This window comes from Synchiropus splendidus, chromosome 4 (genome assembly GCF_027744825.2).
Source record: "Synchiropus splendidus isolate RoL2022-P1 chromosome 4, RoL_Sspl_1.0, whole genome shotgun sequence".
Lineage (NCBI taxonomy): Eukaryota > Metazoa > Chordata > Actinopteri > Syngnathiformes > Callionymidae > Synchiropus > Synchiropus splendidus.
This window is the reverse complement of record NC_071337.1, coordinates 4,166,141-4,185,548: the sequence shown is the minus strand read 5'-3', so window position 1 is coordinate 4,185,548 and position 19,408 is coordinate 4,166,141. Positions and strand designations below refer to the sequence as shown.

At 43.6% G+C, this 19,408-nt stretch overlaps 1 protein-coding gene across 4 annotated transcripts in view; it reads right to left on the bottom strand.

Moving 5' to 3' along the window:
- grin2da (glutamate receptor, ionotropic, N-methyl D-aspartate 2D, a) overlaps positions 1–19,408 on the bottom strand; it is a 164,364-nt gene that overhangs the window by 74,686 nt on the left and 70,270 nt on the right. For all 4 annotated transcript variants that reach the window (XM_053863431.1, XM_053863432.1, XM_053863433.1 and 1 more), the window contains 3 exons: positions 18,609–18,875; positions 12,779–12,966; positions 7,014–7,154 (listed from right to left, as the gene is read on the bottom strand). In XM_053863431.1, the coding sequence (XP_053719406.1) occupies positions 7,014–7,154; positions 12,779–12,966; positions 18,609–18,875 (596 nt within the window). The remainder of the gene's footprint in view (positions 1–7,013; positions 7,155–12,778; positions 12,967–18,608; positions 18,876–19,408) is intronic.

Here is a 19,408-nt window from a genome sequence, read left to right as displayed (position 1 = left end):
TCTTTGGTTGGTTTGTCGATGACTTGTCAAGTTTGAGTTGCAATGATTGTGTCGTCAGTCAAGAAGGACCCCTAGAGTATGATAGGGAAAACTGCACTGTGAAGGATGCAGTAGTTTACACAAGTACTATAAATTCCAGATTATAGAGTGCAGATGAATACTAGCCCCACCCACTAAGTTTAAGAAGGAAATTAGATCTTGTTCATACATAAGCCGCACAAGGCTATAAGCTGCAGGTGCAGTGGTGCTGTCTGCACCGTAGAAAGGTCAGTGGGCTTAAAAATGCATGAGGATCACTTCTAAACTAGCTTGGAAAACTACCTCCAACATGAAGACTGACTTATGGAACAAACTCGGCAATGCTCTAAACTTGAATCATGAACTCCTCGCATCTTTTACTTGCATTAAAGTGCTCAAAATGCACATTTTCTCCCGCGTGTATGAAGTTCCAACGCCACAGCCGGTCTCAGTTGCTGCTTCTCCTCTTCAAGAGAATTAGAAGAAAGGTTGTAAAAATGTTTGCAAACATAAAACAAGATATGGGAGAGTAAAATTCAAGATTGTTCAAGCTTTTTTGTTTTAACGGACACCATAGATGATTTATAAGACGCACACGTGGCTCCCAGGTCTAATCAAGACAAACTACTCAATTCATTTTAAAAGCTGCTGCCTCTTAAGCTTCATTTGTAGAGCATTAATGATTCCTGCCTTTGAAACCAAAAGCTTCTGAGCAATGTCTTCCATTTAATCCGTCCGTCTTGCAACTGTGGTTGCCATGGTGATGTACTACGCTCAGAGTAACAAGAGTTTCTTGATGGCTGTACACGACCAGCACGGAACCTCCACGAGGCAGCTACATGTTTGACAGTGTTTTGTTCTGCTTCTACAACCCTGAGGCAGCAACCTTTGGTGACCTTCCACAGGAAAACCTCAACTTGACAGTCGGCCACCTACATAGGCTGCAATTTCTATTTTTTCCGGAAGGTTTCTCACCACAGCAATAATAGAGCTTGATATTGCGCTTCATAGAACGCTGTTTACAAAGCGCTTCACAACAGACTGAGGCTAGATAAAGAGTGAAAAAGATAAACGTAAAAAATAACTGATAAAAAGGCATCTGACAACAGAAAAGTGTGTTATTTGATACAGATATTGCTCCGCAAACACTTCATCTTGGTGACACAGACCAAGTACTTTAGTACAGGATTAAATACGAGTTGGTTTGAGCGACTGACTAAAAATACTAGTCCATTAATTGAACACAATAAACGCACTTTTGGTGTTGCAGCAGCACTATTGGTTCACAGTTATTTCCAAAGCTCTCCAGAGATGCTTAAATGGACCCAGTTCTGGTTTCTGGCCTGGCCATTTAAGGACGAGTATAATGTTGTCCTGAAGCCTTTGATATTGTGGCTGCGTGCTCAGGGTCGTCCTCTTGCTGGAAGATGAACCGAAACCACAGACTGAGGTCAAGAGCGCTCCGGAGCAGGTTTTCCCAGCTCCTGCAGCTGGAAAACAACTTTCGTCTCGACAGACCAGAGAATCAATTTCTCGCAGTCTTAGAGTCCTTCAGAAGCATGGCCAACATCCAGGTGACAATTCCACTAAGGAGTGGCTCCTGATGTGACCATGTGACTACAGTAGAGATGGAGACTCATCTCTCACCTCAAATGAATAGAGGAACTCTCATGAACAGGTTCATGGTCACCTTCGTCTCAGATCACAAAACCCACTGTCCGCATTGGGAACTTCAGAAGGAGAAATGTTTCGGCGCTTCGAGGCACACGCAATCCCACCATACAAACAACTCCTGACAGGCACTACCAACTGAAGGACCTCATTTGACAGTCAATGGTTTTTATTATCGTCATTTAGGAATCGTTTGTAACAAAATGCAAGGGAAGAAAACTACTTGAATATAATTAACAATAGAATCTGTAGGTTTAATAAAAGGGTGGAGGAATGTAGAGTGAAAAATGGAGGTCAGCCCTCTGTAAATGAAAAAAGGAGGTAAGTCTAACAAGAGCTTGGGAAACCTGGGCCGTGCGTTAATGGTGCTAGAGAGTTGCAGTGCTGGTCACACTTGAGACGTGAAGTGTCGACTTGAACACCCTCCTGAACACGGATGCAATAGAAGGGAGCGGTGAAAAGGGTTTTAATGAAACCTCGGCTGATTCAGACCAGTCCAGTCTTGTGGTCCGTCTCACAGCGCAGGATTGACTCTCGGCAGGTTTCTTTCACTGAGAATGATGAATATTAAAGAGCCACCTTCACCCCACTCAACAACTCATGGCGGATATTTCTAGTGATTTTCATCACCGGTGGATCACATCAGTGAGTGCTGCCAGAATCGGACCTGGATGCACAGTTCTAGGGCCCATGACTCACCCTGATACATACAGCGTGAGATTACCCTGAGGAGTGAGGCGAGAGATAGACATCCAAGAGGGATGGCAGAACGGTACAAAGAAGAAAGACAGCAGCAGGATGTGAAAGAGAAACAGATAAAACCCAAGTGAGAAAGGCAGAAGAGAATATGCCTGCAACAGACTCCTGAAAGATCCATTAACCCCTGGAACTAGGATCAGCCCAGCAGGGAGCATCACGGCTCTGGATGTGGCTTGAATTTCCACTGGATTTGTGCCTGAAATAGAGATGACCACCGAGGCTAAGGGTGGTTTAGGCATAAGAATTTGCCTCAAACCACGGAGTGAAATTATTCTGAGTGATATCTGGAGGTCTGGCAGACATCATGCGAGTTCCCATTAAACATAGAGGTCGACGGAGGGCCCTCAACCAGGTGCTTTCACTCTGTAAGCAAACCTGTGGTTCGTCTGGTGGGTAATAAAGTGTTCCTCCAAATATTTGTTGATCTTCACAGACTGTGGTCGTGCTGGAGATAAATCCGTCTCGGCTGTCAGAGCAGACAAAGAGTGCTCTGTGAAGAAGCTTTTTTCATTGCTCTTCATTCTGTGACAAGATAATAAATAATGCTGGCACAGGGGCTTGCTCATCTTTACCTCGGCTTTTAGTCGAAATGCTTTTTCTGCTTTGCTAGCGAGACCTGGTCGGTATCTCACGGAGACCAGCTTGTTGCCTTATTATGACAAAAACATAAATCCAGTGAAAATATTCATTACATTGATTACACTTCTGCCACTCATTGACTGAATGCGGAAGTGGAAGTTGCTGTGTTTGTGAATTTCTCTGCTTCCTATTATTGATCCCAGCTGTGTTTACAACCAAAAGGATAAATCCACAGAACTTTGAGGTCCAAGTCCGCATAGAACAGAATGTGCTGTCACGTTTTCCTCTCAGCTTTAGTCTGCTTTTAGTTCTGTCACTCCGGACTCCATCGCTCCCATCACCCACCTGCTCGCTATTCCACACCTGTGTCCTGTTTCGTTAATGCACCCATCCTTTTAGTCACGACCCTCTCCCTGCAGAATCAGACAGATTTTCTCCAGCATGTCCTGTCGCCAGCTTTTGTCAGCGATGGACACTTGTTAACATGTTTGTCGGGTCAAGACCTGCCCATAAAAATAGTCCTCAGCAACGCTCCTTGGCCAGGATTAGATAGAGCTCGTCCATGGTAGTAGCCTTTGGTGCACAGTGTTAAAAAAGTGTCTGATAAAAAAGGTCAGGGGAAAAAGATGCCACTAGCCCAGTGCAAATAGACCAGCGGCACATGTGCAGATTTAATGCATGGTTGAGAACCACTGCACTGAACTGCGTGTGAGACCTGTGTTTCCTCAATACGTTGAGAAAGTGGACTTTTGCATCCTACGCTGACGCCAAAGCCAGCCCTTCAGCATTAGGTCGACAACTGAAGCACGTGTTTTGCCTTCCACCGCATATACATCATCACATAGCACACAAACAGTGGTTAGGGTCAGGAAGCCATGCCACAGCACCGTGTTCATTCCAAATGCAAGGAAGTACCAATTGCTATCTAAAGTCTGTGCATTTCAGTCATGGTAACTTACGACGAGAGCAATACAAGAGGCTACATTCATCAAGCGTCATCCATCCTTGTCCGTTCCACAGCCCTGCCTGTAACGCTACACGGGAAGCTGTTATTTAAAAGCCGACACATCAACATACAACATAGACGGCTGCCTTTGGTGTCAGTATAGGAGCCAACGTCGATATATAACACCATGGGAGCGAGGAGGGATGTTTGTCTTCTTACCACCAGGTGATAAAGTGTTTTTAATTGGGCAGTGATATGAGGACGTAGCACTAAACGGGACAGTGCAATAAAAAAAAAAGGCCGGAGGTTTTGCACCAGAGTACATTACGTATATACCTCGTACCATCAAAAGCTAAAGTAACAATGAGAGCTTACAACCATCACTCCAATGTGCCCTCATCCTAAGCACAGCCATTCTTTCTGAACATCAAGAAATGCCATGAGAGAAGAAACATTTGATTCAATTGAAAGACCTACTGTGTCAACATTGAAGGTGGACTTCTGCAAAAACCTTGGACGCAGCTCAACGATCAATACAGTACACCTCGGGAACGAGGAAGTCAGGCTGACGCAGACTGCATTGTTCAAGATGACAAGTCAAAGAACATCCATCAGAGCACTACAGGACACTTAGGAGGTAATGGTAGTGTAATAACAGCATGAGCTATACGACTGACATTATCTGAAAATAGAGTTGATATTTGGTGTATTCTGCCCTTCAGTGCACTGAATCACATATTCCACATCACATCATTCACTCACAGTGAAAAATTAGCTGGACCTGTTCAGCTCAGGCTATTTTTAACTCACGCTTCCTGGAGTAACTGAACGTGATCACGAGGCTGAAAGCAGACTTCACAAAAAAAGAAAAAAAAAAAAAACACTTTCCATTTAAGGAGCAGAACAGAAGTGAGTCACAGGTGGAAGTCGGTGACTCATCTGGACTTAAGCTCTGCAACACAAACACGATGCAAGGAATAAATGGGACGGGGAAAGCAAATGGATTGTAGGACAGGCTGACAGGGGTGAAGAGCATGTGGTGGGTTCACGACTCTGTTGGGCTCAGACTTTACACAGGCCAAGTCAAGATAACTGATCTAAAAATCCTGACACTTTTCAAAGGAGCAGAAAATCCAACTGCTGATGGCGATGACTGACAGCCTGATGCTGATGGCTGTGACAGATTATCTGATGACAAGTTGCTCCGACCAATCTGGACCTGTGCTGGAATGATTGCTCTCAGACTTCCATCACACCATCACTCCAGTGTCGAGCAGTGATCATCGATCTGCGATACAAGTTGAAGAAACCCATGTCCACCTTCTGTCTGACTCTTTTTCACCCGTGGAACATTTTGTCTCATGAAACACGTTTCTTTTGCAAGGTGACCAGATCGTGGTGCCAAATCAATCTTCAGCTTTCGAGCTCTTTTCACGCACATCAATTGTCCCAGAATAGGAAACACGGATCTGGCTGAAAATTAAAACGAGTAAAGGAAATAATATGCAAACTGAACTTGAATAAATACACCTTCTTCACGATAGCTGAGGTTGGTTCTTGGGACCCCGAAATAAAAAGTCAGCAGTTACCCTCTCTTCTAAGCCTCCTCCAGCTCTTCTGAGGGAAAGTGAGGTGTACTAACAAATGATAAACAAAACCTCTGCAGCCTGTCTTAGACCTGCCCAGGAACTCCTCCTACTTGGACATGTGCAGGACCCCGTGGGGAAAAGCCAGAGAAGATAGGCACCTGAAGTGGCTCATCTAAATTCTAAGGAGGCGCAGTTCTACCCTGAGTCTCTCCTGGCTGAATTCAGATGCCTCAGTCTGGCAGTGGGGATCAATGACTTGAAATGAATTTCCCTCTCACAACACAAAGCTGGTAACATTGAGAACCCTGCCTTTCTGGTTCAGCTCATTCCTCACCAACCAACACACCAATTTCCTCCCAAACATTCACCTCCTGCACCTCATCCCTGTTCTTGTCAAGGTACCACGGCTTCTAATAAAACACGCTTCTATTGTGTCTTTCCTTTGTGGAGCACTCAGGTCAAAGTGGGAATCTCACAGACACACAGCAGTGATACACTAACCCTAGTCATCATTCCTGTCCTACACACATTTCGGACAACAGCTGACCTCATTATCTCCCCTCTGGTAGTCGACTGAGTTTGCCACTGTGTAGGTCAGTGAACGCAATACTCACAGAGGGAAAGACTCAACAAGCCCAACATTCAATAAAGCAGATCCTGTTACAGGGACCAAAGTGATAATACAAACCAGACCAACAAAATAAAACTGGAACTCAAATATTTTCACAGAGGCCATTTTAACACAAACAATTAGAAATCCTCCACACTCCTCAAAATGCAGCAAGATAGAATAGAAGCAGCTTGATGCAATCAGGAACACAACTTCACCCCAGGGAGTAAATGCACTAAAGTTGCGGCTGAAGTCTTGCGCCATAAATGCTTTCATTAGGGTCCTGTTGGTAAATGTGAAGCTGAATCTCCAGAGCCATCGTTACCTGACTGCTGACAGACAGCTGAGAGCAGAACCGAACCTCTAAACGGATCCCAGAGGGAACCAAGCCAAAGAGCATCAGTCAATCAAACCTGCCGTTTAAGGCCAGAATTTAAATGGGAAGCGGTCAGTTTTGCGACCTGACAGGGATAAAGGCAAGTGTTTTAAAGGGAAACTTTGTCAACGCCAAGTTCGGTCCAGTTTGGACACAGGACTGCAGATTCAACATATCCACAGTGGCGACTTTATTAAATTCATCCTGTGAAGGTTCGAAGGAAAAAAACTGATTTGTCACTTTACTTTCACTGCTCATGTGTGATGAAGAAAACAAAACTGATCCAGGGGTTTAATCATGTCAATATAAATAAAGCCATCACAGTACAAGGTCCACCGGGCACAGCATCAGTTGAAGCGCTAAAGCAATTTCTCCAGCGAGCACTGTGTGTTTGCCGATTTCCCAACATGAACAATCTCAAAATGCAAAGCCTCCCCCTCCCGTCATCCCTCCCTTTCCGCTCACCTGATTCGGTCCAGAGATCTGCTGGTGTGGTTCCCGTCGCTCTGGCAGTTCCCGGCATACTGTGCCCGGCTGGTGGCCCCCTGGTCTCGCCGCAGCGCCATAGCTCCATGGGTTAGCACAGAGACGCCTTTGGCGATCCGCCTGCAGGACCACAACAATGTGAGCTGTCGACACTGGGACGCTTTCAAAGGTCTTGCAAGAGTCCGCTGAGGTTTGTGGAAAGAGCTGCGAGGTTTAGCAAAGCAGCTGTTTGTGAGTGAATAAGCGCCAGCAACAATGACACAGCTAGCGGTTCACTGTTTGATACCACATCTACACCAAGGGAAAATGGGGACTTTCTCACAGGAAATTATTCTTTCTAAATACTCTGGCTGAGGTGTGATCCGGGAGAAGAAGGATTTTTGAGCTCTCAAACTTTGCTAATGGCCATTAAAAGTGAATTCTACTCAACTTAACACTTTTGGCCTGTGTCCATTCAGAAACACATCTGGCTAACATTCAAGACAATTTGACAATTTGTCTTATTTAACCCAGAGAAGGCTGTTAGCATCTTTGTGTCACAGATGATCTGGACACTAGGGCTGTGTCCCATTTCTCCCCCTAACACTAGCACTTGGTTCTGAGTACCCTCCACTATGAGGTGCCCTCCGACGACAAAGTGAAGTGAATTGACTTCCTTAAGAATTGGGACAACACTTAATGACATTACGCTTTACGCTTGACGTGTTCACTTACGTTACTTGTAAAGACAGCGTGTCATTGGCTGCCGTGCTGTGTTTTGTTTCCTGCATATCCAGTGTTGGAGACGTTTTGGAAACGCCAGCCCTAAAGGTTTTTTGCAACCTCCTGCATCGGCGCTGATAATCTCACTTGGCTTGGTAAACCAACACAAAAAAAATGGGCGGAGACAGTAATAGAACGTTAGCCAGGATGCTAGCCGACCATTATTTGTTAAGAAAAAATAAAAACATACTCTTGTACATACGCGCTGTATTGTTCATGTTGTCGGACACGGTAGACCGTCTGGGTGGATCCGAGAGAAAGTAAACAAATGGAAGAGCAGTACTGGCTACTAACATGTCCCTGTTGACCTGTCCAACATTGTTTTGAAATCTATTCACACTTCATATTCCCACTTGGTTTCAAGTCAGCTCTGGTGTCCTCGGTATCCTCGGTCTTATGAGAATTGGGAAACTCTCCACTTATACCTGAACACACAAAACCGAATGTCTGGGTCAAAAACGAGTGTTTGGGTGAGAAATGGGACACAATAGGCGACTTATCGGTGCAGATATTGCCATTTACGACATCATCCTGATCGGCTGATTTTTTTTGTTTTTATCAAGATGTTACTTATATTAATATATATACATCTTCTATTCCGCTTTGTCCTCCACAGGAGGGTTGCTAGGGAAGCTGTCCCAATATCAGCATCAACAGACAATAGACGGGGGTCACCTGGGACAAGCTGCCAGTTCATCACAGGTCATCAGACATATAGACAAAGCATTCACACCTATGGGTAATATACAGTGCTCAATTAACCTGAGTCCCAAATGAGCATGTCTTTGGACTGTGGGAGGAAACCGGAGAAAACCCTAACACACACACACTGGGAGAACATGGAGAACACTCCATGCCGAAAGGCCACTGACTAGACCTGACAAGATGAACCCACAGCCTTCTTGCTGCAAGGCAACAATGCTAACCACTAGGGCGCTATTTCTATTCACATATGATGAATAAATACTCCTAGGACTTGTACATAAAAACTGCACTACTTGTTGATGCTGGGAAAATCAGTATCAGACAAAAATAATATAAAAAAAAAAAAAATAATGATAATCCTACTGGATTAGATTGCCTTTATCCACACCTGCCTGAGATATCCTTGATGTCAAGCTGCATTAAGGCCCAAGAAGAACTAACCTGGGCCACAACATAATGACTGAATAGAGACAGACAGAAAATGATTCTGTATTTGTGCCGTATTTCAAGGCAAAAGAAGGAACCGTATTCAGATGACACGAACATGAAAAACTATTTTCATGGTCCATCAGATTATTATTCATTCAAACAGTCATCATCTCTCCTCCATTTCCAGTCCCACATGCTCTCTTGTGAACAATCATAAAAAGGCACACTGAAATTCAGATTGCACCCCGTTCTCATCACCGACCGTGTGATGTTGTTGGAATGGCTCGATGCCTGATGGGTCGTCGCGTTTGCCGGTAATTTAATGTGAACTTGGAACCAAAGCAAGGCCGTGCGGCGTGAAAGCAGAACGGATGATGACAGTGAAACTTTTTTTTTTTAATCTACTCAGAACACAGCAGAACCATACTGCCGAATTCATATAGTCAAGGCTCGCGTGGCTATAACAATTACACTTGACACCTGCAGCCGGGGCATCTTTCCAGGCATCGGACATAAAGCCCGAATATCCTTCCAATGTGGTCCTTGATTTAGTCTGTGGGGAATTTAACAACACACACCAGCTAAAAGCTGCACCAGAATGTCCTTTCTGCTCGTGAAAAAGCTACTTATGTTTGATTGTTTTGTCAATGTGGTTTTCCTCCACTTGGCCTGGAGTGTCGAGAAGGTGATTAAGGGAGGGTGATCTCAGAGATATTTGAAACTCACAATGGAGCTGAACTTGTTGGGGGACGTGTCATAATGGTCCCTGGTAGACCCCCCAGTGCCCTTTATAGTACACTTCATGTTCTTATTCTTAAATTCAGGGCTGTAAAATATGAAATCGGATCAGACCATCACAGTGATGAACCTGAGCAAAACATTAAATGCAACTAACCCATCTTCAGTCCCGAAATGTGTTGCCAGAGAAAGCCCCCTTATTATTACCCTGTTCGGTTATTGGACTTTTATTCATTTATATTGTGCAATTTTTCATATATCCGACACGAATGAATGCACCACAGTTGTTCCGACGGTACTCGAATGGAACGCTGCCGTGAGTGACACACGGTGCTGTGAAAGACTGACAGATCGGATTTCTAGTTAAATGATGATGTTGGTGAAGAAACTGATTTCCAAAATTGTAAAAACAGTAACCGGTTCAGCTGCACATTTGAGCTAACTCAGTTCATAATGGGTGTGTGGCTAACACCCATTTAGTTCATCTCAGTTGAGTACAAGACTTGTGTGAGGTGACTACTTATACTGTTATATATTGTACACATGGTTGTCCATAACTACACACCGTGTATTTCATTTATGGCGTTTTCTATACTTAATACTGCAACATCAACATAAATAAATCTCAACCTGGACATCTGTGATCTTCAATGGGAACACCAAGTGCCAAACAACTAGCTGCTCTAACCAGTTGAATTTCCTGGAAACAACCAGCAAAACCCTGCATTTTTGGTGAGGGAGGGTTGACAATGCGAGCCACACTTCATTGCGTGCTGCCAAAAACAGCAGAAAACTCCCCAAGTGTAGGGGCCCCTATGCTGCTGAAGCTGAGGCTGAGAACCCTTTTTCAGGGATACACTTAACTATTGGTTTCTGTTGCAACATATTGTCATTTCTATGGCCCTCTCTATGGGTCACAAATGAATCCAGTGGACCCGGGTTTTTGTTCCAACCAAACAAGCAGACGCTGGTTAACCAGTCAGATGTCCACTGACACAAGCTCCACCAGACTGACCATCAAGTGACTACAGTCTGGACTCTGTGGAGGCCAATCCATGTGTGAAAATGATGTCTGAACCAGTCTCACAATTTGAGCCCGATGAATCCTGGCATTGTTATCTTGGAATATGCCCGTGCCATCAGGGAAGAAAACATCCGTTGATGGAATAACCTGGTCATTCAGTATATTCAGGCAGTCAGCTCACCTCATTCTTTGAGCACATCATGTTGCTGAACCGAGACCTGACCAAATGCAGCAACCCCATACCTATTTGCTTAGTTAAATCCAGGCAGTGTATTACCTCATGAGACCATGAGCTTGACTTTCTGCACTAAAAATGACGTCAAAATAAATAAATAAAAAGTCTTGACAACTGTCAATATGTGTCGTCTTAGAGGTGAGAATATGTTGAAGTCTTTCTAAAAACTTGTCGGATTTGATGGACTGCGATAGCGCTGCTGTGTAAATGGATGTCGCATCAGCCAAATCCAATTGAACAACGGCGGATTATAGCATTTCCGCCGCTGAGTTAGCGTCATTCTGGGTTAATTACTTTCTCATTTTCAATCAGATTTATAGTGACAACGGATTAATCTGCATCAACACGTCAATTACGGTCACAAAAAACAATTAGACCAAACTGTGTGGAGACAAAGCATCTATATTTGGTATGAAAAACAGTTTCCAACGACTGTGTCGATGAAACATAAGGCTCCGCTTCAGGAAAGAGCACATATCGAATTGTCTTGCCAGCGGCTGTCAGAGCAAAGTAAAACCCCAGCGGGGTGTTCTGCTACTGTCAACAAGCCCATGGGAAAGCAGAGATACTTGAGTCAGGCGAGTACACATGGATCTCAGCACCTCACCTGAAAAATGATTGTGCCTTTTTAAAGGGCTATCAATGTGTCCAAAACTTTGAAAGAAACTTGGTCACAAGGTTCTGCAACGTACAGTTGTGTTATCAGAATCTCTGTATCAGCACCAATCCAAAACTCAGGGGTCGGAAGTGGAAAAAATGTGGATTGGTGCACCCTAAGTTCCCAAAACAAACGAGAGAAGAGCAGGGCCTAATCATCTGTCCACCACTTGTGAACAAAACCTCAAGAATGAAATGTCAAATCTGTATTTTCTAGTGGGGGGGAATTTAATGAGTTAATTATGATTAATTGTTACAACACAAATTGTGTTAAAACACCTAAGATTTAATTTAATTTAATTTAATTTAATTCAATTGAATGGAACAGTGTGCTCTCCAGACAACAGGGAACCTTTGTCAGTGCAGGAGTTCCTGCTCCACTGATGCACCAGACACGTGGCAGCTAGGATGAGAACAACAACAACAAACATGGAGGAATCCTCCCTGAACCAAAGCAAACAGATGCTTTTGTTTGCTTTTGTAGGTTTTTCACAACACAATGGCCAGGGTTTCCACTACTCTGAATGGACTTGAGATTGTTATAAAATTGAAATTCTTATACAAATATTTTCAAGACATGAGAAGAGCTTTAGTTTAAATCAGGTGATATAAAAACGGGAATATAGCCACCATCCTTTATTGTGTTACTGTCAAACTGATGTTTGTATGGCTCCATCATTTGATCAGTAATACACCAAATTCATTCAAATTGAAAAATGTGGCTTCTTATGGAAAATATTCTTATACCATTTAACTGGGATTAATTAACATGAATTAATCACAAGTTCTCTAAATAATTTGATTTTTTTTTAATAATCCCACCCCTAGTATTTTCATTTGCAAATGAGGTAAAAATGAGATAATGTGGTGGAGGGTTAATCCTGTTCTGGTTCTAGAAACGTCTCACAGGGACGTCATTATTACACTGTGACATCGGGCTGATTTAAAATTTCCTCCGCAGACACCCTCCCCAGGTGGAAAGATAAGAATCATGTGAACCACAGATCGCATTTAGATTTCACCTTCAACCTTCATTCGCTTGGCCAGTCATCTTTTATTCCATTAAAAATTAATGAAGAACGGTGGCTCAAGGTCACTGCAAAAGGAAGGTCATGGCAGTGCTGTGAGACACAACCAGACACATCTCAACAGCCGGATGTTCATCTACGTTTTTATGATGAGTAACTCACTCACCTCCGCGGTTCGTCCCTCCAGCCCTGGGGCCGAATAGCAAACAAGGCTTTGGGTAGACCCTCCAGACCCAATCCAGACAGAGCAGGTCCCACGGCAAACCACATGTGACTGGGCCCGGCCTGGCCCGCTGCCCAGGCGGCTCTGAAGATCAGCTCGGCCTCCTCCAGGGAGCAGTAGAGCAGCCGGACCTGGAGGAGAGAGAGCGGAGGGAAAGATGCTCATGAACCAGAAACACAGACGCATTCAACCAACCAACATATTCAGCCCCATTTTCATCCAATGAATCCATCATCTTGTTGAGCTGCCAGCAGATGACAAATGAATGACACGAGTGTGTTTAATGGAACTCTGCAGCGAGATGTCAGTTCACATGAAAATTCGAATTAATATCAATCACACGTCGATTTTTTAATTAGACACAGCAGACATCTTTCAAAACAATTTGGAATTCATATCGCTGTGTGAGCCAGGAAATGCGCTGAAACTCTTGAGAAAAGATAGGAAAAAAAGAAAAGAGAGTAGTTTTTTATTTTCAGTTATTTTGTTTTCAGCCAAGAACCCTGTGACAAATGCAAAAAAATGTGGGTGAACCTTTTTTTTATGCATTTATTTTCAATCACAAGTACCTTGAACCACTGATTTTTTTTTCCCCCGCATATACATTGTCAAACATATGAACTGACTGACAGTTTCTTTTTCCCTCCAGAAAAAAAACATTACATAATAATAATAATAATAATAATAATAATAATAATAATAATAATAATAATAAGACACACATTTTCTGAAACTTTTCCGAGTCAGGATCGAGAGAAGAACCTCTGGCTTCATCAGGAACACATCTAAGGCTCAACAGTTGAAGAAGAAAGTGTGACTGACTACAGGATGAAGGAGAATGAATACATCATTTTTCATCAGCACGTCCCTTACAATTATGTGTTTTATGAATTCATACATCAATGCACTTGGAACAGTTATCCATTAATTCCTCTATCACTGTTTTTTTAATATTTATTTTAGCACAGCGAGCATGAAAAATCACTCCCCGTGCTCCGCCAGCGATTCCGCTCATGCATTATTGAAGAAGAGGAATTTAATGGAGGTGGAAGATTAAAAAGACAAAGTGAGAGGAGAGTGTGAGCCCAGAGGAGACGCGCGTGTTTGTGGCGGTGCGAGTGTGTGCGTGTCGTTCATAAGGAGGGCACTTCACATGATCACACACAGGACGCACTTGAGGACAGCAAGCGCAGCTTGGACTTGACAGGTTTTCATTTTAGTTTGTCCAACGATCAGAGGCTTTCACAGAGAGCAGCTCCAAAAGATGGACCGTGTCAAGATGAGGAATCAGGTGTGGTGACACTCCACTGAAGTTCTAAATCTCACTCGACATGGAAATGAAGACTCACTTGGGATTCAGTGCGAAAGAGGCCAGAAGCACTTTAAAAATGTTAGAGTCAAAAACTGTGAAGAGCCCGCATGTGATGGGAGGCTTTGATAACCGTGAGGTCAAGTTGTCTGCGCTGCAGTTGTGTTAGCTTCACAGCACAATGAGCCTCAATTAATTAGAAACAAAGGGATGAACGTTCCAACTCTCCCTATTCATTACGGTGCCGCTGAGAGTGGGAGGAGGGGAACGGAGTCTTCGCTGAACTCTGAGGTAAACTGGCCCCGTCACGGACTCGCTCATGCAGTGGTTTTCAGATTGAGACGCCAGGGGGCGCTGCAGCTTTAAATGGGAAGAATTCATTCCAATTATTTAAGTTTGTGAATGCATGGCTTGCTCCACAAGCCAGAGCACTAGTTTGATAAGAAAGACGCAGGAAGAACAAGGTGAAATCCTTAAAACTGACACAGCATACATGTAAGTACACCTTCACCGAAAAATGGCCGCGATAGCCTGAAATGAAGCCAAATGTTCAACCAACCTCACTCAGAGCACCAGTGAATTAACTGCCCCAGAGTTGGAGATGCAACAAGCTCCCTGGTCTGATTCAGAATGGTGATCCATGACCTGGAGAAGGTGCTGAGGTGGCTCATCTCTTTGCAAACTTTAGCAGATGCTGCAGTGTCGGGACTGTCAGCACAGTTAAAGATGAAAGTGGTGCTTCCTGATTCACGAGCCAGTTCCAGCTTGAGCCGGTGTCAAACTTGGTATTCCATGTTTGTGCTCCTTAAAGCCTCCAAACAGAACTCTGTATGCTGGGGACTCAGTCAGCGAAGAGAAAGGCCGGGATGAGAACCTATGAATATTGATTTGGGCAGCTGAGGAGGACCCGGTGTCATAGACGCTACGTGAGGGGTTTGGACCCGAGCCGGCGAGCACAGCACTTAACAAGGGTATTCATGACATGAGGTATTTAAACGACTCAGTGCCTTCAATTCTATGAATAAATACAATGAGGTGCTGTGACTGAGACTCATCCATCCTTTTATGGGTTTTATTTGGTTCTAGAAGGAACTTCAACACCCAGTGGCGGGCCAGCGCCGCTCCTCGGCCGTTTCATCGGATCAATTCTCACTGGAAGAGCATGAAACACAGCAAATGAGATGCGACCAAGCGCTACCAATAACATTAATTCTGCCTTCCAAAGTAGCAGCGACACAAGTCAGCGGGTGTGCGCTCAAGCAATAAGCTGTTGGGTTTTCAAGGACACGAGGCCACGGACGGATGGAAGATGCTGGAAGCCAGAAGGAGGAGGGAAACATCCTCTGAGACTGTTGTCAGTGCTGGGGAAAAAGTTTCACAATGATTGAGAGAGGCTGTGGTCGGCTGACTCACTCAGTTTTGTGTCTCCATCAGTGGATTATTTGGAAAAAGAAACGCTCTCTGATGACAAGGTCAAGAACATGTTGTGAACTTGAGAGAACAGAACAAGGATCTTTTATTGTCCAAATATGCTCAGACATGGGAAGCACAGCGACTGTTCGATTTTCAAGTGGCTACCATTCAAACGTTTACCTGATCATTGCTTGAACCACTGTAGACAGCAGTTTTAAACTTTTAATTGGCCAGTAAATCAGACGGCAATAATTAAACTCCAATTACAGGACGATCTTTAAACACAATCAGTGTCGGTCGGGATTATGAAAGTGCTGAAAAGATTCGACGCAGTTCTTAATGCAGTCATTCGAGCAGTGCCTGGTCAGTAAATGTAATTTCAAAGCTGCTCATCTTTCAAGACGACATATAACAGCGGCTCAAAAACCACTCCATGAAGTCCATAAGTGTCACTGTTTATTGGTGTGCGTTACTTTAAACTCACATGTAAAGAAGCCGCTGTAATTATGTAAAGTATTTCACATTCGTCCTTGCATCGTGTCAATAAAGGCTATTCAGTTCTATTATATCGCGTGGTGTGTCATCAATCCCATGATTCTTTGCGGGTCTCAAGAACGGCGGCACCTGACGTCGGCCAAACAGATCCCCTAGGGGTGACATCTTGAGCTGGCTAAATTACTCTGAAATGAATGAACATGGTTCTTTCAAGGTATGGGTGATATGGAGAAAAAAGTTATCACGATAATTATCATGATAAATACATTTGCACTCTATTCCATGTGTTGGACACTACAATCTCTTGAAACTGTTTTATGATGAAACGTATTAGTGGAGTTTGTCTCCATCATGATTTGTTCATGTTTCAATAGAATAGTGAAATTCAATGTTTCAGGTCTCTGGTAGAAGCCGCTGGTGTCTGACAGGCTGCTCTGCCAGCTTTATTTAGGGGTTAAATGGAGCCGTCTGTCTGCTGTATCTCATGTCTCTGAACAGTTGACTTGAACTATGGAGCAGTCTGGACACATTTCCTAGATGCTACTGAAGAAACATTAGAAATCAGGTGAAGAAATGATCATGGAGTCAGATTCTATTCTCCAAATCATGACACAAACTGTCAGTCCTTTGTCTTGAGTGATTAAGAACCTTTTCACAATTCTCTCTCCTAAAATGGATGTTTTCCATGGCCTTTTTGAAGATTTCACTAATACTTTGACCATTTTCGAATTAGTTGATGGTCCCTAACTGATGCCGGGGCGTAGCATTAGCGCTGCCTGTGAGAGTGTGTCCCAGAGGGCGAGGACGACCGCATCAGAAAACCTATGAGGATCCCTCAGTCCAATAACAGAAACACGGATCCAGAGACTCAGAGTCGACCAGTGTCATTATCAAAGATTCCCAGGATTAAAAATAAGTTTAAAACTACGATCGTCCATGATCGTGTCTTCATGTGTGGATGAAGATGAAGAACACTGGATAACTCTTAAGCCATGGGTTATCGTACGTGGCTCCCGTCAACGATATCATAGTAGTCTTCAGTAGTAATAGACTTCCCATCAACATCTTCAACACTTCCTGAATGTTGCTCACAGACAGACACATAAACAGCAGAGGTTAAAAAAACATCAACCGTACTATATGAGGCAAAAACTCTTTCCCTTCTCGAGAGCTTTAATCTCGGATTAATTCACTGTGAGAAATAACTGATAAAGACCCTTCCAGCTCGAAAGCTATTTTGTAATTGTTAGCTACCAATCAATGTGACAAGATGAAGTACATGCTTTTATTGCTCCTCTTGTTCCCCTCCAGGTAATCACGGAGCACCTTTCAAATACAAACCCATTTCATAACCATTATCCGGGACGGGGGGTAAACAACGGGGCCGAAAACCAGATCTATTATTGAGTACTTGTTAAAGAATGAAACCCTCCGCGTGCGTCGGAAAAAAAGCCTGGACACACTTACATAGGAATGTCGAGGCGTGCTGTTTTACATATCACACACCAAGCATCCAGGCTGCTCATTCATTCATTCCCTCTGTGTTCAGTTTACTTTCATTACATTTCATCATGCTCCGACCAGACCCTCGCTTCGTGTCCATTCTTCCTCCCCTCCCCGACTCACCCACCTCATTGACGAAGGTCATTTGCGCCGACAACAGTAAAATAATGAGAATCAAGGGAAGAAAAATGGGTTCCCAGTGGAGGAATTGATTTAGTGAAACAGAGAAGAACATTAGAACCGGGACAAAGTCGGAGGAGGAGGAGGAGCGGTAATGAAGTTGAAGGAAGTGGATCACGCATTCTTGATCAGCACAGAAAAAAACCCTCTCTCCAACAAAATATGAACGTAAACAAGAGTGGAATTAATTTCGAAAGATTGTGTTTGTTAGGAATGGATAGTGGGAAATCAGGTACAGTGTTACCGGACTATACTTATGTCCCACACCCTTCCGTCCGCTGCTTAAACAATGATCCAGGTAAGGTATCTGGATTTTTAACTGGTCAACAAGCCTCCGATGGAGCAGTGTGCGATATGTCAACAGTTGCAATGGTTCCATCTTAAGCAGGGATAAATGTGTAAAAGGTTTCAGAAGCTGTCATTCTGTTTGCAAAGTTGATAGGAGTAGATCATGAGCAGAAATCATTATCAATAAAATGATTTTGAAACGAAAAATTGAATTGTGGATCCCAAAAATTTAAATCGAATCAGGTGATAGTAAAAGATTTATTTTACATATCGTTAAAATCACTCTAAAGAAAACATCTAAACTTGACTTGAACTTCTAAACAATGTTGAAGGTCCTCAGCTTATGCTTTTTCACTCAAAGACCTACACGTGTTTGAATGGGCCTAATCCTGCACAGATCTGTGCAGTGGACTCTACCTCCCTTAAAGGTTTTGGACCTCTGATCTAAAGCATGATTCTACCGTGTGAATATGTAAAAGCGGACAAACCACTGCAGTCGGAAAAAAATGAAACAAAAGTCCAAAGAACAAAGGAAAAGGGCCCCTATGCTGTGATTTGGAGAGGATGCATCCTTTCCAGACTCACCTGGGCTTCGTTGTCTTTGAGCAGCCGTTTGGTCCGTGCTCCTCCAGGGTCGTCGGTCACGTTAAGAACCACCACGCTCTTCTTCTCCCACCCAATGAAGGAGCCGTCCGTCATCCCCTCCACCATGGCCAGAAAATCCTCATATCCATGGTGACGTGTGGTCACCACGGAGAAGGCGGTCCAATCGTACTCCTCCAGCACCTCGAAGATCACCTCCAGCTGCAGCAAGGTGGAGCAGGTGAACTGGAGGTAGATGGACCCGCTCTCCTGGGAGCAGAGAAGAGGAGAGCGCTTTTTGACTCGGCTCATTTTCTCAACAGCAACGACACTTGTTCAATTAATTCTTCACTTCCTCATCCACTTCATTAGAGCTTTTTAAAAAATCAACTTTTGAAATCTCCTTCCGTCTTTGCTCCGAGGGGTTTAAGGATTCTGTTCATTTATAATTCATTGCCAGATTTTCCTAAAAGGCGAGATAAAAGTTTCATTTGAAGCTGTTATTTTTCTAATGAATAATTACAATTGCAACCTTCGCTGTGTCAACAGCACGAAACAACAGAACACATTTCTACCAGAGTCGACGTGTGGAGAGGCAGTTATTATGCCCGGCAATGAGAATTTCAAAATAAAGGTCTGGAAGGATTTATGAAATAATTAGAAGATTATAGATAAATTATACAAATGGACATGAAAAGACCGAATCATGGCCACGAAAACCAAAGTAATGAGCGGAAGATAGTGTTTCAGTATGGAATTTTCTGATCAGAACAAGTCGGACTCATGAGACGTAACAAGCACGG